This window comes from Phascolarctos cinereus, unplaced genomic scaffold (assembly GCF_003287225.1).
Source record: "Phascolarctos cinereus isolate Bilbo 61053 unplaced genomic scaffold, phaCin_HiC Scaffold_4;HRSCAF=312, whole genome shotgun sequence".
Classification (NCBI taxonomy): Eukaryota; Metazoa; Chordata; class Mammalia; order Diprotodontia; family Phascolarctidae; genus Phascolarctos; species Phascolarctos cinereus.
In genome coordinates this window covers 593586182-593612196 of record NW_027555847.1, presented here as the reverse complement: position 1 = coordinate 593612196, position 26015 = coordinate 593586182, and the positions used below count along the sequence as shown (strand labels likewise).

At 40.9% G+C, this 26015-nt stretch overlaps 1 protein-coding gene across 6 annotated transcripts in view; it reads left to right on the top strand.

The window, feature by feature from the left end:
* Positions 1–26015, top strand: part of SNX31 (sorting nexin 31) — a 96062-nt gene that overhangs the window by 50878 nt on the left and 19169 nt on the right. For all 6 annotated transcript variants that reach the window (XM_078153685.1, XM_020969437.2, XM_020969430.2 and 3 more), the window contains 5 exons: positions 1250–1340; positions 9008–9095; positions 13694–13763; positions 19196–19288; positions 23816–24019. In XM_078153685.1, coding sequence (XP_078009811.1) covers positions 1250–1340; positions 9008–9095; positions 13694–13763; positions 19196–19288; positions 23816–24019 — 546 coding nt within the window. The remainder of the gene's footprint in view (positions 1–1249; positions 1341–9007; positions 9096–13693; positions 13764–19195; positions 19289–23815; positions 24020–26015) is intronic.

Here is a 26015-nt window from a genome sequence, read left to right as displayed (position 1 = left end):
CATTATTTTCACTAATCTCAAGCTGAAAATTTGTCATGTCCTTCAACTATTTAAAAACATTCTGAGAAGAGGTCTGTAGGTTTAGCAGACTAGCTGAACCTTTTCATTTTACAGAAAAGGAGATTGAAGCCCAGAGAGGTAAGTGGTTTGCCCAGGATCATGCAGGTAGCAGGTTGCAAAGCCAGGATTTGAACCCAGTCTTTTTAGTATAGAGCCAGTACACTTTTTACAATTCTCTCTTTTGCTGGTCATCTGGTAACCCCAGCCATGTGTGTGTGTGTGTGTGTGTGTGTGTGTGTGTGTGTACTCTGATGATTTCAGCACTGCAGGCAACAGGCAACAAGCCTTTATTAAGTGCTTACTATGTGCTAGGCACACTGTTTTAGCACTGAGGATACAACTACAAGTACAAAATAAAAGCCAGACCCTGTCCTCAAGGGGCTTACATTCTAATTGAGGACAACAACACACAGAAGGGAGCTGAAAATAGGAGTGAGAGGTGGTCGTGAAGTCAGGAGCGTCAGAAGCAGAGCCAAGAGGGGAGAAAATGGTAGGCCTGAGCCCCTCTCCAGAATGGAGTTCCAGGGAGAAGCTCACCAAAGGAAGAAGGGGGCTAGAGGGGCAGAGAGAGATATTAGGGAGAGAAGAACCTGGAGGAAGTTCCAAGGTAAGAAGGCAACTGAGGCATGGAAGCAAAGTTCAGAGAATCAGAAGCAGAACTGAGATGGGAGCCCCCAGTCAGAAACATACTACCAATGACTTCTGTCTTGACACTGAACTTCTATGACTCTGGAAGAGAGAGTAAGGCTGGCCATCACTCATATGTTAAGATCATGATGTCATTGGTCTTCATCAAAACTGAAGGACAAGCAACAACCAAGGAACCAATGAAAGCACCTGCTTTTTGACTTGCAGTTCAACAGAATTGCCTGAGGCACTCACAGGCTTAGTACCTTGTCCTTGGTCACACAGCCACTAAGTGAAGGAGTCAGGACTTGAACTCTTGAGGACAGCTCTCTGTCCACCATAGCACTCTACTTCTCACCAGACTTTTAAAGGTAGATTTTCATGGGGAATGGGTACTGTTCTATACTGGCAAGTATGAATGACATGGATCAAGTGTGGTATTTCTCCACTGAACTTTTGAGTAGTTGAAACTGTATCAGTCTGGTAAGTACTTGTTATTGGCAGGAAACTCCCAAATGCATGTTTTCATAGGAGATACAGAGCTGACATTCCTCTTTTTCAGATTGTGTCGTACAAGACAGGACTGTCTCAGGAGCTTAGTGGGTATTTCAGCTTGTTCCTGATCCAGTTCCACAGCGATGGTGCCTTATCCGGTAAGATGTGTAGACAGAGGTGGGATACAATGCCTCTTAGGAAAACGTCGGCATTTAAACTCAGTTCTTTCAAATGTAAGCTCCTTGTGTGTAGGGATTGTTCTACTCTTTGTAATGTTATCCTCATTGTTTAGTATAATGCCTGGCACATCATAAATATTTGTCTATCAGTTGACATGGTAGTGATAGGTGGGTGATCAGTGTCCTGACACCTTCTCCAACCTCTTTTCTCAGCCAATTAGAACTAAAAGAAGTTAAGAGTGAGATGAGAACTACCAATGTGGATTAGTCAGGACTTAGGATTCCAGATCATCCCCTTGGCTACAAGTTCATTCAAATCTTAACCATTGACTCCAAAGATCAATTTGTTAATAAACACTTATTTAGCACCTTCTGTGTGATAGGTTCTAGAGATACAAAGACAAAAATGGAGCAGTCTTTGTCTGGGAGAACTACAAACACTTTTTTCTTTGTCCCTAGCCCATGTCCGTTGGTCCCATGCTAGTAATATAATTTTTTTCTCTCTCTCTTAGCAAGGTCCCTGTCATATATAAGAGAGCATTAGACCAGATGCAAACTCTTCTTTATTCTCTTCAGCTGATTTCACAGGATCTGAGTTGGGAGGGACCTCAGAAGTAACCTAGTCCTTCCAAAGCAGACAGGTTCTGCAACATCTCCAGCAAGTTGCCGTATAATCTCTGCTTTGTGGAGATAGAGAGAGAGAGAGAGAGTGTGTGCATTTATTAAGTACTTACTATATACCAGGCACTAAGCTAAGTGCTGGGAATACAAATCTAAGCAAGAGAGAGAGAGAGAGAAACAGAGAGAGAAAGAATGAATGAATGAGTAAGCTGTTCTCAAGGAGCTTACATTCCAGTAGAGAAAGACTACACATAAAAGGGAACTGGAAAGCAGGGGGTGGGATAGAGAAGAAGAGGGGGTACCTACAGTGTCAGGAGTAGAGTGAGGAAGTGAGAATGGGCTATTCCTGAAATAGTGGTCCCCAGCAAGAACTCAGCAAAGAAGGAGCCATAGGGACAGAGGCATCTTCAGGGTGAAGAGGATGTTGAGCATGGTTGTATAAGACCCTAGCTAGAGTGTCAGGAAAGAGCTGGAGAAGGAAATGGCAAAACTATTCCAGCATCTCTGCCAAGAAAATCCCAGATGGGGTCACAGAGTCAGACATGACTGAAATGACTGAGCAACAGCAACAAATGTATGGTACTGTAGATTTCATGTGTTATGAAAAATGAATATTGTCTGAAATCAATGTTTTTTTTTTTAATTGAGATGTTAACACAAAAAGGTGACAGAATTCTAGGGAACTATGAGAAAAAATGTTTTGCATGTTACCAATTTTATTTTGTGTACTGCATTTTAGAGGTTATTTCATGGCTACTGTGTTAGGAAAAGTACGCATCATCAAAATTAATGTTTTGCTGTAAAGAATTGTATGTAGATAAGTATATTTTCAGTAATCTCTAACAAAAGATTACTATTTTTGGTGGTCTTGGGAACCTAACCCCCTATTTCACATAGGTTCAATGTATCAATATTCATGTTTTTGACCTTCACACCATTTTCTAGGAACATTGCCCCCGTGAAAGTTGAGGATTGACCGTATGTGTTCATGCTAGTATGAAGGCAGGAGTTGAGGAGGAGAGAAAAACTATGATTGCCAGATTCAGTGGCCTTTTCTCAATTCTCCTCCTCCTTAACCTCTCTGCAGGTTTTGACATTGTCATCCTCACCTTCTGCCTTTATACTCTCTTCTCTCTGGATTTTAAGGATACTACTCTCTCCTGGTTCTCTTTCTCCCTGTATAATTACTCCTACTCAGTCCTCTTTGCTGGATCTTTCCCCAAATGATACCTGCTAACGATGAGAACCATACCCACAGGGATCTGTCATGGGCCTTCTTCTATTCCAGGAGTGTGGAACTTGTGGCCTTGAGGTCACATGTGGCCCTCTAGGTCCTCAGGTGTAGCTTTTTGACTGAGTCCAAGTTTTACAGAACAAATCCTTTTATTAAGGGGGTTTGTTCTGTGAAGTTTGGAATCAGTCAAAGGGCCACACTTGAGGACCTAGAGGGCCACATGTGGCCTTGAGGCCACAGGTTCCCCATCCCTGTATCTATTCTATTTCACTTGGTGGTCTCATCAGCTCCCATAGATTAAGTCATTATAATTATACTAATGATTCTCAAACTTACTTGTTGACCTTTGGTCTTCCATCTCCAATTTCTAATGAGACATTTCAAATTGTAAGTTCTGTGGATGTCTTAAATGCAACATGTTCAAGCTAAACTCATTATCTTTGCCCCAAACCATCCCCTCTTCCTAACTTCCTGATTACTGTTGAGGGTATCACTATCCCCCTAGTAACCCAGGCTCACAACCTAGGTCATCCTCAATTCCTCGCTCTCTCACCCCATAAATCCAATCTATGGCCAAATTCTGTTGATTCTACTTTTGCAACATCTCTCATATATCCCTCCTTCTCTCTTCTGACACTCCTACCATCCTCGTATGGGCCCTCATCACCTCATGCTTGGACTATTGCAATAGCCTGTCATAGGTCTGCCTGCTACAAGCCTCTTCCCATTCCAGTTTGTCCTCCCCTTAGCTCTCGAAGTGATCTTTCCAAAGAATGTCTGATTATGTTACACCACTCCCCCATTCAATAAACTCCATGGCTTCCCCCTAGGATAAACTATAAAATCCTCTATCTAACTATCAAAGGACTTCATAACCTGAAACCCACTCCCCATTTCTTGTACATTATGCCTCTCCTTCCCCAAAATACCGTGTGATTCAATGACACTGGCCTCCTGCTGTTCTTCAGATGATACACTCCATCTCCAGATTCCGGGCATTTTCATGGACAGTCCTCCATTCTTGGAGGGTTCTCTGTCATCATCTCCACCCCCTGGATTTCCTGGCTTCCTTCTAGTCCTAACTAAAATCCCACATTCTACAGATTCTACACATTCCCTCTCTCGGTTGTCTCTAATTTATCCCATATATAACTTGTTTGTACATCATTGTTTACATATTGTCTCCTCCGTTAGACTGTGAGCTCCTTGAAGGAAGGAAACAAGCATTTATTGGGGCAGCTAGGTGGCACAGTGGATAGAGCTCCAGCCTTGGAGTCAGGAGGACCTGAGTTCAAATCCAGCCTCAGACCTTGACACTTACTAGCTATGTGACCCTGGACAAGAGACTTAGCCCTGATTGCTTCACTTAAAAAAAACATGAAAAAGAAATAAGCATTTATTAAGCACCTAGGTGGCTCAGTGGTTAGAGTGCTGGGCCTGGAGTCAGGAAGACCTGAGTTCAAATCAGCCTCAGACACTAACTAGCTCTGTGACCTTGGGCAAGTCACTTAACCTCTGTTTGCCTTAATCTACTGGAGAAGGAAATGGCAAACCACTCCAGTGTCTTTGTCAAGAAAATCCCATGAACAATATGGTGCACAGGATCATGATGAGTCAGAAATTACTGAACAATAATATGCTGGCACTGTTTACAAATGATCTCATTTGATCATCAGAACAATCCTTGGAGGAAGGTGATATTGTCATCCTCATTTTACTGTTGAGAAAACAGAGGCAAGCAGAGGTTAAGTGACTTGCCCAGGGTCACACAGCCAGTAAGTGTCTGAGGCCAGATTTGAACTCAAATCTTTTGGCTCCAGAACCAAGCTCCACTGTGTCACAGAGCTACTTCTCCCTTGTGAGCAGGGACTATCTTAGGCCTTTCTCTGTATCCCTAGCACTTAACACAGTGCCTGACACGTATAAGATGCTTAAAAAATGTTTGATTTGACTGACCAAGAAGCCTAAAATCACAGCGTTGGAAGGAATCTCTGAGGTTAACTAGTCCCACCCCTAGCAAAGAATGATTCCCATCTATAACTTTCTCAAGTGGTCATCTAGCCTCTGGTTAATGACTTCCAGGGATGGAGCATTTCCAAGGCAGCTCATTCTATTTTGGATAGCTCTATTTGTTGGGAAAGTTTTCCTCATATTAAACTCTGCCTCCCTGTAATTTCTACTTTGTTGTTTAATAGCTTTTCAGTCACGTTCAACTCTTTGTGACCCCGTTTGGGGTTTTCTTGGCAAAGATACTGGAGTGGTTTGCCATTTCCTTCTCCAGCTCATTTTATTGATGAAGAAACAGACAAACAGGGTTAAGTGACTCGCCCAGGGTCACGTGGCTAGTAAGTATCTGAGGCCAGATTTGAACTCAGGAAGATGAGTCTCCCTGGCTCCAGACCTGGTACTCTATCCACTGTACCACCTGACTTCTGGAGATTAGCAGTACAGGTCAAATCTCTGTTCCACATATTAGAATATTAACATTTATTATTATTTTACAATAAATAGCATCTATATATATAATATTATTATTAATAATAATAACTCAAATATTAAAAGACAACTACTACATGTACCGCTTCCCCCAAGCTTTTGGGGGAGCTCACTTTTCAACATTGAATGTCTGCAATTCTTCCAACTAATCTTCCTATGGCAGAATTTTGAATTCTTTCCTAATTATGGTTGCCCGAATAGTCTCTGATTTGTCAAAGCCCCTAGGCAGCTAGGTGGACCTGGAATCAGAGAGACCTGAATTCAAATCCAACCTCAGACACTTATTGACTGTGTGACCCTGGGGAAGTCACTTAACCTCTCTCTGATGCAGTTACTTCATCTGTAAAATGGGGCTAATAATAGCAACAGCCTTCCAGGGTTGTGAGGATAAAATGAGATATCTGGAAAGTGCTTTGCAAACCTTAAGGAACTCTATGAATGCTAGCTATAATAATAATTGTCATCATTAAAATGGGCTAGCTAGATCTTGAGCAAAGTGCTACAGGTACATTTTGACCCGGTCAGGCCATACCAAGACTGGTTCTGGTTCTGGACACAAACATCTCAAAGGCAGCCTGAGATCACATTGACTTTTTTGGCAGCCACGTCACGTTGTTGACTCATGTCTAACTAAAACCCTTAGGTCTTTTGAAAACAAATGATAAATTTTATAGCTGCATCTCTTATACTTGAACGATCTTTTTTTTTTTTAACTGAAGCTCAGAAATTTACATTTATCCCTATTCGCTTTCATCTTGTTAGCTTCAGCCTATTAAGATTTTTTGGCTCTTAATTTTGTCATCTAGCGTATTATTATTTCCCCCAGCTGTGTGTGTCAAAACTTTATTGCAAATAGGGGAGAAACTATGAAGAAGTAATTTATTTTCCCTTGTGGCAGAGCTGACTTGGCTGAGGAATGGGGAAATCATACGCGCCTCACTTCCTGTAACTAGCCAGTCATTTAGTCAACAAGCATTTCTCATTCACTTACTATGTGCCACGCACTGTATTAAATGCTGGGGATACAAAGAAAGGCAAAAACACAGTTGCCTTCAAGAAGCTTGAAGTCTAGTGGGGGAGGCAGGATACAAATAACTGTACATGTAAGCTATATAGTGCAAATGGTCATCTCAGAGCAGCTGAGGAGTGCAGGTTGGGGTGGGGAGAGAAGACCAGGAAAGTATTCTCGCAGAAATGGGACTGGGGCAGAGATTTAAAGGAAGCCAGGGAAGCCAGGAGGCAGAGGTAAGTAGGCAGAGCATTTCAGGCAGGGGGACAGCCAGTGAAAAAATACGTTCAAGGAAAGGCTGTCATCTCTGATCGTAGTGTGTGGAAGAAGATTGCAATGGTGGGAAGGGACTAGGTTGTGAAGGACTTAAAAAGCCAATCAACCTGGAGTCATGGAGGACCCAAGTTCAAATCCAGTCTAGCTGTGTGATCCTGGGCAAATCATTTAACCCCTATTGCCTCCAGAAACATAAAAGGCAATCAAAGAATGTTGTATTTGATCCTGAAGGTGATAGGGAACCATTGCAGTTTATTGAATAGAAAGATAACATGGTCAGACTTGAGCCTTAGGAAAATCACTTCGGCAAGTGAATGGAGGATGGACGATTGGAGTAGAGTAGGGAGAGACTTGAGGCTGGGAGACCAACCAGAAGGGCTGTTGTAATGGTCCAGGAGTGAGATGAATCATGGCAGCAGCTGTGGGAGTTAGAGAGCCTGAGATACATGGGAGATATTAGGAGGACAGAAATGACAAAAGTTGGCCATTAATTGGATATGTGCAAGAGAGAAGTCAAATGAAACAGTGAAATTGTGAACCTGGGGGGATGGAGGTGCCCTTGACTGTAAGAAGGAAGTTTGGAAGAAGGGAAGGTTGGAGGGGAAAGATAATGAGTTCCTTTTTGGACATGCTGAGTTTGAGATACCTAGGAAACATCTTGTTCGAATAGCTCGCATTTATATAGCACTTTAAGGTTGGCAAAATACTTTACAAATATTTGTTAATTATATCTTCACCACAACCCTGGGAGATAGGTGTTGTTATTATCTCCATTTTATAGATGAGGAAACCGAACAGACAAAGGTTAAGTGACTTACCCAGGGTCATACCTCTGTCAAGTGTCTGATGCCAAATTTGAATTCTGGTCTTTCTGACCCTAGGTCTAGCGTGCTAACCGGTTGGCGCCACCTAGCTGCTGTTCAAGATGTTGGAAAGGCCAAATGTGATGTAATGAAAGATAGGAGCTCGGAAGAGAGGTTAGGATTAGATACATCGATCTAAGCATAGAGATGATAATGGAACCCATGGGAACTAATAAGATTGATAAGCCAAACCCCAAGACTCCGGCCAACCACTTCCGTGACCTTTCGTCAGGCTAAAGAATTCACCACCTTCCTATTTATGATCTTCCCTCCCTCTATCCTCAGTTTTCCATCTCTTGTTCAGGGCCAATCAACGTCAACATTACTATTGCCTCTGTTAAGAGCAGACAACTTCTTGCCCTATATCTCCACTTACAATCTCAGAGATTAATTTTCATATGTCATGTATTCAATTTTCTATGCACGTATTACTACTTCTTAATAAAATGTAAGCCCCCCAAGGGCCAGAACAATCTCATTTATTTTTCTGTTTAATAACATTGCCTATCTCAATGTCTAATAAGTACTTAAGAAATTCTTGTTAAACTGAATTGAACTGCAAATTTAATAAATATGCTACCTGTGCTTTCATCAAAGTCTTTGACTTAAAAAAAAAAACCTGAATAGTCTGGGACCAAGGACAGAACTTTGGCAACCTCCTACACTGATTTAATCTGCTAGCATTCTGTATGCAGAATGTATCACCTCCTTCCAAGTCCATACAACTTGACTGCCATCCAGTTCATATCTCTCCACGTTGCCCTCAAAGACATAATAAGAGAATTTGACAAATGCTCTGCTGAAACCTAGGTATGTTATTCAATTTGGCAAATATTTATTAAATTTATAACATTTTTAGGTGCTAAGGATACAAGAAGAAATTACTAGTCCTGGTCCTCAAGGTGCTTAAAATCTACTCTGTCTATAGCATTCTCTAAATAATCTAATGAACCAGGCTTGATTAGTCTAATAATGCTGCCAGGAAAGGAAAAGGTAAAAAAGCATTATATGAACAAGGTATCCTAGAGTTGCTTATTTTTACAGTAGTAATACTATTTCATTTTATTGTTTTAAAAGTGTGGGAGAGTCTAAGAAAAAACGTAGGATGCTTTAACCAATTATTTTCCTCCCTTGCTTTGCTCTTTAGTAATGAAAAAAATGGCAGAATTTGAACTCCCATATGTGAGTCTTCAAAGCACAGAAGTGGAAAACCGTAAGGTTGGACTTAGAAAGTGGTGAGTACAATAGTATGATTATGGACAACTCTATAGCATGGAAGTGGCCAAAACAATCTTTGTATAATTGTCAGAGAACTGACCTTAGAAAACACCTAGTCCAACTTCTTCATTTTACAGATGAGGAGACTGGGGCCCACAGAGGTTTAAGTGACTTATCCAAGGTCACACTGGTAGCATTCCCCTGCCTCCAAATTCATTGCTCTTTCTGCTCTACTGGTACTACCAAATGCTACAGCCAGTTCATGGTTGTGAGAGAGGGACAATTTTAAGAGAGTAGAGAGGATAAAAATAATAATAATAATAATAATGATAGCTAGCATTTATATGGGGCAGCTAGGTGACACAGTGGATAGAGCAGCAGGCCTGGAGTCAGGAAGACCTGAGTTCAAATCTAGCCTCAGACACTTACTAGCTGTGTGACCCTGGACAAGTCACTTGACCCTGTTTGCCTCAGTTTCCCCATCTGTAGAATGAACTGGAGAAGGAAATGGCAAACCACTCCAATATCTTTGCCAAGAAAATTCCAAATGGGATCATGAAAAATTGGACGTGACTGAAAAATGACTGAACAACAACAAAAAGCATTTATGTATTGTCTACTATGTGTCAGGCACTGTGCCCAGCACTTTACAAATATGTTGTGAGGTGTAGTACCTACTTCACAGGTACTCGGCACCTTGCCTGGCACATAGCAGGCATTATGTAAATGCTTTTTATAGTATATCCTTCTTTGATCCTCAAAACACCCCTGTGAAGTAGGTACAATTATTAATCTCTGTTTTACATTTGAGGAAACTGAGGCAAACAGGTTAAGTGACTTGCCCATAGACACACAGCTAAGAAGTCTGAGACTGGATTTGAACTCAGGTCCTTCTGACTCCAGGCCCACTTAGTTGCTTCTAAACCACAAAAGCAACCAAGATTTAGAGAGCTGACAAAAATTGCAACTTAATTTCAACGTAATTGGTTACCTTTGTGATCTGATTTATTTTCTTTTATGCATTTAAAAACATTATTGTGAGAAGGGATCTGTAGGCTTCACCAAATTTTTTCCAACAGATCCTTATATCCGATGACCTTGAAACCCTCCACTGTCTTCCTTATCCTTTTCCGAGTGTTCTCCGGGTTGGTAACGTCCTTCCTGAAATGGAGTGTCCATAAGTAAACAACATTACTCCAAATGTGGTCTGACCCACAGAATACTACGGAATTATCACCTCCTTAGGCACTGGTGCTTTGCTAAATGAATCACATTAGTTTTCATTACTGCCACAGTGCCATGTTGACTCATAGAGCTTGCAATCATTTTGAATGTGGTTTCATTTTGTGACAGCAGTTGTCAGTAATGTATGCTTTTCATAATACTAGGACGACCTTGAACCAAATGAAACCAGATTGAGCTGGTTTTCCCACCTTTAGCTTGTTCTCTATCGATTGAGTGCTGGATTTCTGTTAACCAGTCAATAAACTTTTATTAAGTAGTTACTATGTGCCAGGCACTATCTAAAGCAGAAAGAGGGTCCCTGAACTTGAGGAGTCCACATTCTGGTGGAGGAGTCAATATGCAATAATTATACACGTACAAGATGTAGTCGGTGTAAATGGAAGGTGATCTCAGGGAAGGCACTAGCTCAGCATGGGGAGGGCTTAGAAAGGCCTCTTGCAGATGGTGGGGTTTGATCTGGGTCTTGAAGAAGCCAGGGAGGCTGGGAGGCAGGTGAGGAGGCAGAGAATTCTATTCATGGGGGATGGCAAGGACAAAGGCCCAAAGTTGGAGGTGAGGGCTAGTGAGTAGCTGGGCCATAGAGTGCGTAGAGAGGAGTAAAGTGTGAGAAAATCATAAAGGTAGGAAGGGGCCAGGTCTTGAAGGACTCTGAAACACAAATTGAGGACTTTATATTGGATCCTGGAGGCAATACGGAGCTACTGGCCCTGATGGAGGAAATGGACACTCAAGGAGAGAAGGGAAATTGACGTGGCCAGATAATAAAAGGGTGAGATTTAATTTTTTTGAGGCAATCAGTGTTAAGTGACTTGCCCAGGGTCACTCAGCTAGTGTCTCAGGCTGGATTTGAACTGAGGTCCTACTGATTCTAGGGCTGGTGCTTTATCTACTGTGCTATCCGGCTGCCCAAGGGGTGATATTTAAGAGGTCACTGGTATCTTTGGAGAGAGCAGTTTCCATTAAATGATGAGATCAGAAGCCAGATTGCAGAGAGTTACAAAGCAAGTGAGAGCAGAGGAAGAAGAGGTGTCCAGTATAGGGTAATTTTCTGAAACAGTTTAGCCAAGAAGATGAGGAGAGCTATAGGATGATAGTGGGCATGGTTAGACCAAGTGACAGTTGTTTAAGGATGGTGGAGATATGATATGTTTGTAGGCTTCAGAGAAAGAGAAAATAATAGGAAGAGACTGAAGACTAGAGAGAGAAAGAAAGTAGGAAAAGTGGGGGAAATCTGCTCTGGAAGCCCAACGGGGATGGAGCTAAGGGTGTGTGTAGGGCAATTGGTTTTGGAAAGAGAAGGGCAACCTCTTCAGGTGAGTTAGAAATGAAGGAGGAGATAGTGGGGGAAGATACTTGAAGGAGTGAGATAAGGAGAGATGAAGAGAGAACTCTTAGTGAATGGCTTCCGTTTTTTCAATGGGATATGAAACGAGGCCAATATATACATATTTCATTGCTTTCTTCTGTTGTGTTTTTAATTCTGTGGTCTTTAAGAATGGATATTGCACTGAAGAAGCCTGCAAAAATTATAGCTCTTAAGGAGCATACCTTGAAGAACTGGTAGCAGGCTGTATATATTTCCTCTGAGAACCAGGTAAGCTAAGTGCAAAGACATTCATTACTAGAGGTCTGGCCATCATCAGGTGGTATGGCATTTGGGATGGGATTGGAAAGTGAAATCTAGCTGATGAAACCATTTATCAAGGTATAGGGAATGTTGCCATCTGCACCCATAGAGGAAGCATCCTCGTCGGGAAACTGTAGATTCTTGAAGTACTAGAATAATTTGTTTTTTACTGAGCTTCTATTACCACATGACAAGGTGAAGGGGTTAGATCTATTGGTTGTTAGGGGTTAGACCAACCTATCAGTTGGTCTAGGGTAGCAATTCTTAAACTTTTTGGTCTCATACCTGCTTTACACTCTTAAAAACTATTGAGGACTTCAAAAAGTTTTTGTTTATGTGAGTTACAATCTATCAAATATTTACTTTATTAGAAATGGAAACTTTTTTTTTTTGGCTAGGCAGTAGGGTTAAGTGACTTTCCCAGGGTCACACAGCTAGTTAAGTGTTATGTGTCTGAGGCCGGATTTGAACTCAGGTCCTCCTAAATCCAGGGCCGGTGCTCTATCCACTGCACCACCTAGCTGCCCCGAAATGGAAACATCTTATATTATTATGAAAGTAATTTTGGCTTCATGAATCTCCTACCACACTTTGAGAACCTCTGGTATAGATAAATCCCCAGGAGGAAACCTCCAATGCAAATCAGCAAATGCCTTGCCATTTATGAAATTAGCATTACCTAGGGCACAGACAAGGGACTTTCTCAGAGTCACAGAGTCAGTATATGTACTGTATACTGTATATGCCATGGAGACTGGCTCTCTATCCACTATAGCACACTGTCTCTCCTTACTGAATATCAGCATCAATAAAACCATCTTTGGAGTTATGACTCTCGAAGGGGAAAGGGCAAATAAATGTATGTGGAGTGGGAGGACCTGTGTTCAAATTCTGGCTCAGCTACTTACTACCTGTGTGATCACTTTACCTATCTGAGTCATAGGTTTCCAATGAGGGCATTGGACTAGTTATTATTACTAATAATGATAATAATAGCTAGCATTTATATAGTGTTTTGTATTTTGTATTTTTTTTCCTTTTTAGGTAATTGAGGTTAAGTGACTTACCCAGGGTCACACAGCTAGGAAGTGTCAAGTGTTTGGTCTGATTCCGGATTTGAACTCAGGTCCTCCTGATGTCAGGGCCGGTGCTCTATCCGCTGCACCACCTAGCTGCCCTATACAGTGTTTTAAAGTTTGCTAAGTGCTTCTAAATATCTCGTTTTATTGTCACAACTATGTTGGGAGGTTGATGGTATTGTTATCCTCATTTTACAGAGGAAGAAACTGAGGGAGACAGTGGTTGAGTGACTTGCCCAAGGTCACACAGCTAGGAAGTGTCTGAGGCCAGATTTGAATTCAAGTCTTCATGACTTGAGGTCTGTTGTACTAAGTCCTGTACCACCTAGCTGTCTGTAAGGTCCCTTTGAGCTCTAAATGTGATCCTATAATTGTAACCCCTATTTCCAGTCAGTACCTTTCTTATTTTTGCAACTTTAAACTGCATTTGGATGAAGAAGATGTAAATATTGCTTGATTTTTTAAAAAGCCTAGATTCTCTCTTCAGGAAGTTGCCTGGGAGGTCTCCAATCTCCCCTTCTTTTTTTTCTCATGCCATCCCCCAACCCTTATCCACATATTCCTCAACTTGATTTTTGATTTAGGAAGAAATTATTCCTCTGTATTCTGTTGCTCTCCACTAGCCAAGTTTTAGAAATTAATTTATTGCTTTTGAATTATTCAGGTATATGGATCCATCCCTTGACTCCGTGCTGAGGGACTGCCAAACTGCTGTCAATTTTCTATATGGACAGGTAAAACGACATCAGCATTCTAAGTTTCTGGATGTTCTAAGGATGACCTTAAGACACATTAGTTAGGCATTAAGCATTTATTAGTGCCTGCTATGTGCCAGACACTGTGGTAAATGCTGGGGATACAAAGCAAGGCAAAAAAACCCAACGATCCCTGCTCTCAAGGAGCTCACAGTCTAATGGAGAAGATGGCTTGCAAACAACAATGTACAAAGAAAATAGATACAGAATGAACTGGAGGTGGTCTCAAAGGAAAGGTGCTAAGATGGAGGATGGGGAGAGGCTTCTAGCAGAAGGTGGGACTTGAGCTGAGATGTGAAAGAAGCCAGGAGGCAAAGATGAGGTGGAGGGAGAGCATTCCAGGCACTGGGGGCAGCCAGGGAAAATAATGTTTTCAGGAGATGGAGTGTTTTGTGAAAACAACACACTGGGCAGTAGAGTCCATGGAGCAAGGTAGAAGAATTGGATAAGGAGGAAGAGGCCAGGTTACAAAGGGCTTTGCAAGCCCAACAGGGTTTTAGTAGAGAATATTACCAAACTCTACAGGTTGCAGTCAATGAAAGAAAAGGTAAACTGAGAAGAAATTGCAAAGTTCATTCTTCCTCCACTTTAATAAGAACCTTTATTGAATTTACAATCAGTTCCTCATCACCAAGGCTAGTGAGAGTATAGAAGTAGTTTGAAAACTGTTATTCCTCAAACATCATTTGCGCATCACCTTCCTTCACACTCTCCACACCAAGCAATAATTATCCAACTAAAAGAAAAACCCAAAAGGCTAAAAGACTAATTGTTTCCACCTCCTCCCTCTTCGTCCATCAGCACTTGGTAAAAGTTCTAGTAAGCAAAGAAATCACCCAGAAAATTAATTGGGCAATGGAAGGAAGCAAAATCTCTGTGCAATCCATGTTATTAGGCCCTAAATAATTAAAGATTGATTTTATAGCATTTTTCTTTCTTCCTAACAAATCTTCATTATTGGTAGTTCCCAGCTTTCCCTGTTTTCAATTTGCTGCCCCATTCATTCCCTAGTGCTTCAGTCCCACCCATATGTCAGATGTGAAGGGCTAGCCGTTCATTTATTTCCATCAATGCTTGAACTTCCAAGGAAAGTTATGATACCATCTTTGCAGATCTGTGAGAAATGTTTCTCAGTCTCTTTTTAAAAGCCCATGTTAATGACAAGGTAGTTCTTTTCATGGCTTTCAAATAACCTGATGCTCTCTGCTGGCTGTCAAGAAAGTGTCAGCTCACTTTTGTGGCATGATAGGGTGAGAGAGACACTAATAACACTTATTTCCTGGTGACTTTTATTTGGTCTGATACTTAGCACCTAGTTGTACTTGTAGTTTTGAATAAATTAAGGAGGTAGGAGAGGGTGAAGGGCTCAACTGTTAGATTAGTCCTTTTTAAAAAAGTTTTCTATTGGAAAATGTATCACAATAATTTGTATTTTTAAAGCACTTTAAAGTTTGAAAAGCTTTTTACATATGTTATCTCAACCCAACAAAGGCCCTGGGAGGTAATTGCTAACAGCATTATTATTCCCATTTTACAGTGGAGAAAACTGAGGCTAAGAGTTGGTCAAATGAGTGTCTCATGATTACACAGCTATTAAATATCTGAGGTAGGATTTTAGCTTAGTTCTTCCTGATCTTAATGACAGCGCTCTGTCCAGCATTTCTTAAACTGTAGGTCTCGGTCCCATACGCAGTCGTGAAAAATTTGGCAACAGTAAAAGGTTTCTGAACACACAACAACCAAAAATTAATTCAAAATCAAGTGCATAATGAATCTGAGGTGTTTCTGGCAGCCCTTGGCTTATGCCTTCACTGCAGCCTTGGTTCTGAACACGAAGCATGGGCACTTTGCACCGAGCACGCCCTCAGGCCCTGCAACGCCAACCAGTGTTGGGGTCTCCAGTGGGAAAAGTTTAAGAAGTCCTAACTCTAGGCAATGCTTCCTCTGATCATCAGCTGTCAATCAATGATCATTTCCAAAACAGCAATCTGTTACAAGCAGCAGGGTGGGATAGAGAATGGAGAGCTAGACTAGGTATGGGAACACTTAAGGTCAAATCTTAGCTCTGCCATTTACTAGCTGTGGGACCGTGGGCATGTGCCTACCTCTCTGGACCTCGGTTTTCTCACCTAAGGGGTCAGCTAAGGGGCTTGCTCTAGATGGATTGAAAGGGCTTCTGTAGCCTGGAAGTGCTACTCTGAGTGTAGATCTAGGGTCAATGGAAGGATTTTGAATTCTCCTGCTCACTACAGGGAAAAGTTACCAAGAGAAAAGAAATAAAGGTATCAGCACTGAGCACAGGGCTTTATCCATAGTAAGTGCTTGATAAATATTTATTAGATTGAATTTCTTGGACAGTTAAAACCTGGGCCGTCAAAATCATCTCTCCAAAACCCTTGTAAAATATAAGTTAAAATTGCCAATTAAAAGGTTTATTTTTATTGTTAGCATATTCATTGTAAGTTAAATTTATGGAAGAATAGGAGTCTTTATAATCAACTCAGAGAGTTCATTTATGTCCATGTGATAGGAATTGGATCAGAATCAAACTCGGAACACATTTTAAAAGATTGTAGAGGTTTGTAGTTGTTGCATTTTTAATTTTTTTTTAAAACAAATTGTTGTCATTACTGTGACTTATTTTATGAGTTCTTAGTCAGGAGCAGGGGTGGGGAACCTGTGGCCTTAAGGCCACATTTGGCCTTCTAAATCCTTAAGTGCAGCCTTTTGACTGAATCCAAATTTTACAGAATTTGTTCTGGTCTAGAGCATCCTGTCTTCTCATTAATTCCCTCTCCTTATAAAATTATTCCAATGGGATTCAGAGTTGGCTTTGTGGCATGGTTTCCACATGTAGAATTCAAATATAAAATAGTTGTAGTTTTTTGTTGTTCAGACGTGTCCAACTCTTCATGACCCTATGAACCATAGCACGCCAGTACTGTCTGTGGGGCTTTCTTGGTAAAGATACTGGAGTGGTTTGCCATTTCCTTTTCCAATGGGTTAAGGCAAACAGAGGTTAAATGACTTGTCCAGGATCATACAGCTGGTTGAATTTATTTCTGTGCAAACTGGCAATGTTGAATTTATTTCTGTGCAAAGTCAGTCTACAGTTAGTGGTCTTAGCAAAAATCCAGCACCCTTGCCATCAACAAACGCCATTAAACCAAATAACAACCCATCTGTACCCAGTCCTGGTATTCAGAGGAGCTCTCCGGCCAGTGCTGCATCATTAGGAACGACACTTGCAGTACAGGCTGTTTCAGCAGCACACCCTATTGCACAAGCCACAAGGACTTCTTTACCTGCAGTAGGTACTTCAGGACTGTATAATCCAGCCAGCAATCGAAGTTCCATGCAGATGAAAATTCCACTTGCTGCATTTGTACTACTTCTGCTGCTGAGCCTGAGGACAGATTTGAACTTGGGTCCAGGCTCAGAGCTCTACCCACTGAGCCACCTAAATCCCTGCCAGTTGTATTATAAATTATTTTTGTTTATCTTCTTTGTAAACTCAGGTTGTGTGCTGTATTCATTGGACCACCTAGCTGTCCCCAATTTAAGGTTTACAAAGTACTTTATATATGCTAATACTATTAATAACTAACATTTTTATGGCTTTTACTATGTTCCAGGCACTGAGCTAAGTGCTTTACAATTATCATCTCATTTTATTCTCAAAACAACCCTGGGAGATAGGTGCCATTATTATCCTTATTTTACAGGTGAGGAAACCGAGGCAGACAGTGGTTATGTGACTTGCCCAGGGTCACACAGCTAGGAGGTTTCTAAGTCACGATTTGAACTTGGGTCTTCCCGACTCCAGGTCTAGCATGTTATTCACTACACCATTTGGGTTCTTCAGTTTCTATATTTTCATCACAAACACCGTCTTTTGTTCAATGACCAGGCTCTCTTTGTTCAGAGAGGTTCATCATTAGAGTTGGCTTTCAAGTGATGAATTTCCCTCTGAGAAGGACCTCTCTAACGCAGACTGCAAACTGTTCTACTACTTAGAGTTAGAGAAAACACCTCCAACGTGCTTTCCCCAACTGATTACCAATGTCTGACTTTAAAGTCACAAAGTTGTAGGTAACACAATGACTTGAATTCTCCTGGGATGATATTTTCTGGGCTTTCAGAGGTTAATAAGGGACAGTAAGAGTGACTTACTTCTTACTCTGCCATCTTGGCTCCCAGAAGCGGAATTCTTGAATTCTCACTAGAGTGTAAATGACTGTTAGCAGCCTCTACCAATATCTGTTGTAGCCTGTAAGGATAGGACATAGGGACCAGATGTCTAGGGGGATGCAGTGAGGTATGAGGCCGTGGGGCTCACCTTCTAGTAGAGGATGACAGAACATAGGCATAAAAGACAAATCATACAAAAAATAATGACATGTTCTGAGAGCCAAGCAAGTGACTGGTACAGAATTTTATAAAAAGATTATCATAGTCTAATATAGGGTATCCCAAAAGTCTTAGTGCAATTTTAAGTCGCTACAGCTTACCTTCTGTGGCCAGATTTCACTACCATGCTTCTTTTTGTGAGTCCATCCATGGGTTAGCTAAAGGATGGGCCTGTGTATTGGAAATCTGGAAATGAATCACAAAGCGTTCATTAAACACTGGCTATGTGCCAAGGGCTGTGCTAAACAGTGCAGATACAAATAGAAAACTGAGGGCAGTCCTTGCCCTCAGGTAGCTTACACTCAAATAGGAGCACACAACACATAGAAGGGAACGGTGGCCGGGAATGGAGTGTTATGGTTGAGATGGTTATGGGGATGGGGATGCTCCTTTCCAGTAGCAATGACAATAATGATTTTATTATGGTTCCAGAATATATGACAAGGTAACTGACAAGAGGGTAGCCAGGGAATAAAGTGGACCACATAAGAGACTTACAAGGTTGGAGGGTGGGGGTACAAACTAACCAGGGCAGGAATTCCAGAGCTGAAGGGGAAAACATTTAGCAAGAACAGTCCAGGAGTTGTGGCACTCACCTGTAACCCTGGTGAGGCTGGGTCTGGGGATCCTTTTTTTTTTTTTTTTGCCCACGCCTATTGGGTGGCTGAACGAATGTCAGCATTGATAGATGTGGTAAGCCCAGGGGAGGTGTATGGGGTGGGGAAATCCCAGGTTGCCTAAAGAGAGGCAAATGCCCACATCAGAGCAGGTGAAAGCTCCCATGCCAATCAGAATGGAACTGGGCCTGTGAGTGACCCTGAGCCTCCAACCTGAGAGATTCAATCTTTAAAAAACAACAATAACAACAAAAAGAATATGGTAGAGCCTTTTGATGGAGGATACTGAGCAAAGGGGGCCAACTGACATCCCATTTCTCAGCATAATTGAAAGACTTTGCTTTTAGGGAAATTGTTCATTTTTACAATTTAAATTGTTTTCAGGCAGTTCAGGAAATTGAAAAAAACTGGGCCAAACCAACACCAGAGCAAAGGCAGGAATTAGAAGCCCTGAGGAAAGCAGGAAACCAGCCAAAGGTAAACTCCAAATCACCTTTTAAAAAACCCAACAGCAACAACTTACTTGAATAAGCCTTAGGCAGTTTACCAGAATTGAGGCTCTTTCTGGATTTTAATGTATGCGGTATTAAAGCCGGCATTTTTAACAGATGGCAAATAACCTCTCTTTCACTGACTTTTAGTGTTCTATTACACTGTATTTTTCCACTATTTATAGCATCAAAGAGTATGAATGGAACCTGTTTTACCTAATAGATCCTAGATTTAGAGTAAAAAAAAAACCTTGGAAGTGATCAGAACCATTCCCTTCAATTTACTGCTGAGGAAACTGAGGCACAGGGCAGTTAAGTGACTTACCCTGGGTCACATAGTGTCTGAGACAGGGTTTGAAGCCAGTGCTTCTGATTCCAAGTTAGGTGACCTATCCATTATGCCGTGCTGATATCATCTGGGAAGCTTGTATGTAAATCTGATCACCTTTTAAATAAAAAATGGGACCTCATTATTTATGTGAATCCTGGTGTATACAGAAGAAATCTTTTAAAATTCAAGTAATTACTCCTTGATTGACCTGTTTTATGGGTTATGATTTTTTGCATACAAGCGTGCTTTAAGAAATCCCAGTAGAGAAAATGTGCTCATGAACTGGTAACGTACTTTCCAGCCAAGGCTGACTTAACACTGTACAGAGACAGACTTTTCTCTGGGACACCTCCAAAGTAGGTCAGATTTACAGAGGGCCTGTGTGAAGGAGTCCTCTTTCTTTCAGCAGCCACGGAGTTAACTGGAAACTCCACAGGTGGCCAGATGGAATGGTTTGCTCCCTTCTCAGTTTGAAGAGTCACAAGGAAAAGTAAAAATGCAGGATTCTCTTGAGATTCCATAACTGAAACGAGCATATTTTAAAATGCTTTATAAGGATCTGTTGAGGACAATTTGGTGTCTAAATAAACTCTGCCCCTCAGCCTGCCCTGTCAGTGATTACTCTTCTCCCTTTTAAAAAACAACTTATTTTCAAAAGTTTTATTGATGTTTTTTTTCTTATACTTCAGGTTCATTTCCTTTTAAAATTTTTCAAATTTTTTTTTATTTTGAATATAAGTAGCAAAAAAAAAAAATACCAGTATTTCATATGCACACATATCAGAACGAAAAAAGAGAACTGTTTTTGCAGCAGTGAAATTCCATTTTATATGGCTTAGTTCAAAAAAGTATATAATACAATGTTACTTTTAAAATTGCCCTATTTGTCTATGCTTTCTTCAGACTTCCTTCTCTTCAGTACATTTTTATAATGTTCTGACCCTCTTTTTTTTCTTTCTGTATCACTATCGCTACCCTTCCCTCTCTTCTCCACCCCTCAACAAAAAGCAGAGATAAAAACACCCTCTGCAACAAATAAGCCAAGCCAAATAAATCCACACAGTGACCATGTCCAAAAATGTAAGTTTCAGATTCACTTCCAAGTAACATCTCTCCCCTTTCTCCTACTTAGCAAACCATTCTCTGGAAAAGATAATTTTATAAAAAGAAAAAAAAGGAAAAAAAGAAATTTCCATGATAACTTTATTATAGATTTAAAAAGAATTGCAAGTTGTACATAATAGATTTGTGGTTTCGTGTGCAATTATCTTTCTTTTTTATTATACTGTGTTACGGAAATGCTTGTTTTATTCCATAAATTAAAAACTAAATAAATAATAAATATTTTTAAAAGATATCCATCCAACATATTGACTGTGTCTGACAATATATGCAACATTCCACACCCATAGTCCTCCTACTGCTTCAACAAATGGGGAAGATGTGTTTTCTTGTCTCTTGGGGGGGGGGTGGAGATTAAGCTTAGTCATTATAATTATACAATGTTCAGTTTCATGTGTTCTTCCCATGTATGTGGTTGTGCTGTTGTTCAGTTATTTCAATCATGTCTGACTCTTTGTGATCCCCATTTTCAGGTTTTCTTGGCAAGGATACTGGAATGGTTTGCCATTTCCTTCTCCAGATCATTTTCCAGATGAGGAAACTGAGGCAAACAGGGTTAAGTGACTTGCCCAAGGTCATACAGTTAGTAAGTGTATGAGCCTGGATTTGAACTCACAAAGATGAGTTCTATCCACTGTGCCATTGTTGTAGTCACTGTTGTTGTCCTGGTTTTGTTTATTCCACTCTGCATCAGTTTATATGTCTTCCTATGTTTTCCTGAATTCCTCACATTCATGTTTCTTACTAATGACCCTCTTTCTAAAACCTTTCTGGATCTGGTTACCTTTGGGTCTCTTTTGAGGGCCTGGGTCACATTCAGCAGCCTTGATAAAAGATCACATAGGATTCTGAACTTTGCCAAATAGCAGCTCTAAGACTTGGAGAGAGAGTATGTGTGCTCATGACAGAAACCTTGAATGTTGAATCAGTTCAAGAAATCAAAAATCATCAAGTCCTGGCCTTCCCTAATTAAAGTTTTCATGCCACATGGAGTCTGAGGCACGTGAAGGTGGAAAGAAGGTGAACCTTTAAGGAGAGAAGCCTTTGCAAAGCAAAATTCCTATGGGGACAAGTGGTCTTATGGAGAAGGGTATATGTAAAGCAGCATTTTACAAAACCTGTTGTTATTTCAGGTACCCATTTGATTTTTTGAGAGAAGGGATGAAAGCAGAGAAACAAGATAGGATGCCAAAAGGTTGAGATTCACTGGTGACTGAAGGAGGGGTGTTACAAGGGAGAAGGGTAAGAGGGAGAATTAGTTTAAAAAAAAAAAAAGGAAAAAATATGGCATCAGAAAAAAGGGAGAGAGCACTTTTGGCCAGTGGGGATGATGACTACCTTGTCAGAGATTCCCTGAAAACTATAGACTTTGTAAAGCTGTATCCTAAACAAATGAGGGCCTATCAGCATAGGACAAGTGAAGTTTTCTGATCTGAAATAAAAGTACCATTTGTGCGTATGTGTACATGCACACACATATCCTCACGTTCAGGTTGGGAATGTGGAATCTATTCCTCTTTAATTTAAATTAAATCTTTAGATTAAATTACATTTAACTGTCATATTATCTGCATCTACAAGTTCAAGAATGTCAGATTTCAACAAACATTTATTAAGTATCTAATGTATACAAGACACTGTTATGCTAGGTGCTTGGGGTATTAAGATAAAATAAGATGTGGTCATTACAACCTAATAGTGCCTTCAGAAGCTGAACTTTTCAGATAGGATGATCTGGTGTGCTTTCCACATGTAAGTTGTTGAGATCTCTCTCCTCTCTCTCTCTCTCTCTCTCTCTCTCTCTCTCTCTCTCTCTCTCTCTCTCTCTCTCTCTCTCTCTCTCTCTCTCTCTCCCTCCTTCCCCCTCCCCCTCTCCTTTACCCTCTCCCTCTCCCTCTCTCCTTCTTTCCTTCCCTCCTTTCTTTCACTCCCTCTCCCCTCTCCACTTTCTCCCTTCCTCCCAACTCACTCCTGCTGAAATTCCATTTCCAAAATCTGCTTCTCTGACAAGTGATATACTACCATCATCTAAAGCAGCCTTGTAGCGCCGGTGTCCTGGTTAAATGTTTGAACACTGGCTTTCTCTGTGTGTGGATGTAGAATGTACACAAGACACACTTTTAAGTTTAACCTGCATTATTAACCCTTTTTCTCTCACTTTATTAACTTTGGATGATTAACAATACAAAGTATCAAGCCCTGATTTGAAGCTAATTTCTGAGGTGTAAATGCTCACACTGAAAATTGAACAATTTGGCTCTCTCAGACCAGCATGAGATGATTCCATCATACCCCTGCCATGCACGCATGGGAAAATAAATATTCTATTAGCCTGAAAAAATGAAACATTTTCCCCAGTGTAAAATTTCTCCCTCATTTATCTCAAAGGGTGGAATTTTAATTTTTTTTTCATTTTCCCCTCTCAGTTATCCTTGTTTTTAATCTATGCCACTGCATGCCACACAGGACCTGTACCCATCGAAGCATAAGAAAACAACAATGTTTTTGTAAAAACTTGGCAAATGGGCATCTGAGAACTCGCAGCCTGACTCACCTTTATTTGCCTATAAACTTGTCCTCTCATTTGAGGGAAGGAAGAGGAAGGTATCAGTTATGAACATATTATTAAAAATCAACATTTAGAAGAATAAGGCACTTTTACTACAGATTTGCCCAATGATATTATCACTTCTTATAATTCAAATACGTCGATCAAAAAACAAAGCATAACAAAACAAAACAAATACATCCATCGATATCACTTATCCTCTATTTCAAATGGTCTGTTGTTTATTTTTCCCACTCTCCTAATGGACAGAGTGCCAGACTCATAAACATGACTTTGAATCTCACCTCTGACACTTACAGACCCTTCTACTTGCTGATCCTCAGTTTCCTCATCTGTAAAATGGGAATAATATCTGAGGCACCGGCCTTGCAGGATTGTGGCAAGGCACAAATGAGGCACTGTATGTAAAGTAATTGGCAAACTTTCATTTTTTTTAAACAGAGCACTAAATAACTAGCTACTGTTGTTACCGTTACTCTCATTCGGTGCAGTTTTTGGAGCTGGTCCAGCAGGTGCAGCACTATGGATACGTGCAGCTCGATACTTGTACCTGTGATTACCCAGAGCCTGGCTGTGTGGCTACTGTGTCAGTGGGCAACGATGAGATCAGCTGCTACATAAAGCTACCCAGCAATCAGACACAAGAGGTTAACTTCAAGATGAGCCAGATAAAGTCCTGGCAGGTCACCTTCCTTGTAAGTATCTTCTAGGTACCTTGGTACCGTGGATGAAGCAGAAGCCCTGGAGTCAGGAGGGCCAGAGTTCAAATCAGGCCTTAGACAGTTACTAGCTGTGTGACTCTGAGCAAGTCACTTAACCCGGATTGCCTCAAAAAACAAACAAACAAGCAAAAAATCAAACAAAGTGGAAGTCTCCTATTTGTGATTTAAAATTCGGTGCCCTGCCCCCACTTCGTTTCCGAGGCAGATCAGAATAGGGAATTTGGCATTTCAGGGACATGTAGGACCATAGATCGAAGGCTGGAAGGGATCTTAGGGGTCATCTAGACCAACCCCCTCATTTTATACATGTGTAAACTGGGGCCTAGAGGGACTTGCCCAAAGTCACACAGGTAATAATGCCAAAGTCAGGATCTGAACCCAAGTGTTCTGACTCAAAATCCAATGTTTTTTCTATCATGCCCCTGCCTCCTAGAATTAAGGGCTGAAATGGACTTTAGAGATCATCTAACCTAACGCTCTTATTTTGCACATGAAGAAACTGAGGTACAGTGAAGTAATAAGCATAGTTGGGATTTTCTCATTTGAGTTGGTAGCTGGGTGGCTCAGTGCACAGAGCATCTGGCCTGGAGTCAGTAAGATCTAAATTCAAATCCAGCCTCAGACACTTAATAGCTCGGTGATCCTAGGTAAGTCACTTAACCTCTGTTTGCCTTGGTTTCCTCACTATAAAATGGGGATAATAACAGCACTCACCTCCCAGGATTGTTGTAAGGATCAAATGAGACAGTAATTGTAAAACACTTTGCATAGTGCTTGGCACATAGTAAACGCCACATAAATGTTAGCGATTACTCTTATCAGTACAATAAGCCAAGATAATTCCAAAGAACCCATGGTGAAAAATGCTATCCACCTCCAGAAGGAGAACTGGTGAACTTTGAATATAGATTGAAGCGTGCTTTTTTTCACTCCTTATTTTTCTCTTTCTTCCTTTTTCTTTTTTCTTTCTTTCTTTTTTTTTTTGCAACATGGCTAATGTGGAAATATGTTTTGCATGATTTCACACGTATAGTAAGCATCGTATTGCTTGCCTTCTCAATGGGTGGGGGAGGGGATGGAGGGAGACAGAATCTGGAACTCGAGACTTAAATAAATTTAAAAATTAAAAAAATAAATATTAGCTATTGTTATCATTATTATTTTTACATTGCCAATCATTTAGTCAGTCAACAAGCATTTATTAAGTGCCTACTATGTGTCAGGCACTGTGCTAAGCACTGGGGGATATAAAAGTAGGTGACAGTATAATAGAGAGACAACATGCAAACAGATATGTATGAATGGTATATACAGGATAAATTGGAGATAATAGAAGTCATGAGCATTAAGCAGAATTGGAATTTTTATAGAAGGTAGAATTTTGGCTGGAACTTGAAGCAAGTCAGGGAAGGTAGTAGGAGGCAGATGAGGAGAGAGGGAATTCCAGGCATAGAGGACAGCCAGTGATAATAAGCAAAGGTGGGAGATGGAGTGTCTTGTTTGAAGAACATTAAAGAGGCCAGTTTCACTGGATCAAAGAGCACATGCGGAATAAGGTATAAGAAGAAAAGTAGAAGGGGACCAGCTTATTGAATAATGAAAAATTTCCTGGCCAGGAGACTAAAATCTGCTCCAAGATGCCCTGGCTACTGGAAGTCTGGCAGGCATCCTTTCTGTTACTGTTGTTCAATCTTGTCCAACTCTTCATGACCCCATTTGGGGTTCCACTGGAGTGGTTTGTCATTTCCTTCTCCAGCTCATTTTACAGATGAGGAAACTGAGGCAAACAGGATTAAGTGACTTGCCCAGGGTCACACAGCTAATTAGTGTCTAAGGCCAGATTTGAACTCGGGAAGATGAGTCTTCCTTTTTCCAAGCTCAGTGCTCTCTCCACTACACCACCTAGCTGCCTAGGCATCCTTCTACTCTCCCTCAAAGCAAACAACAGACTCCCCTACTTCTTTCAGCC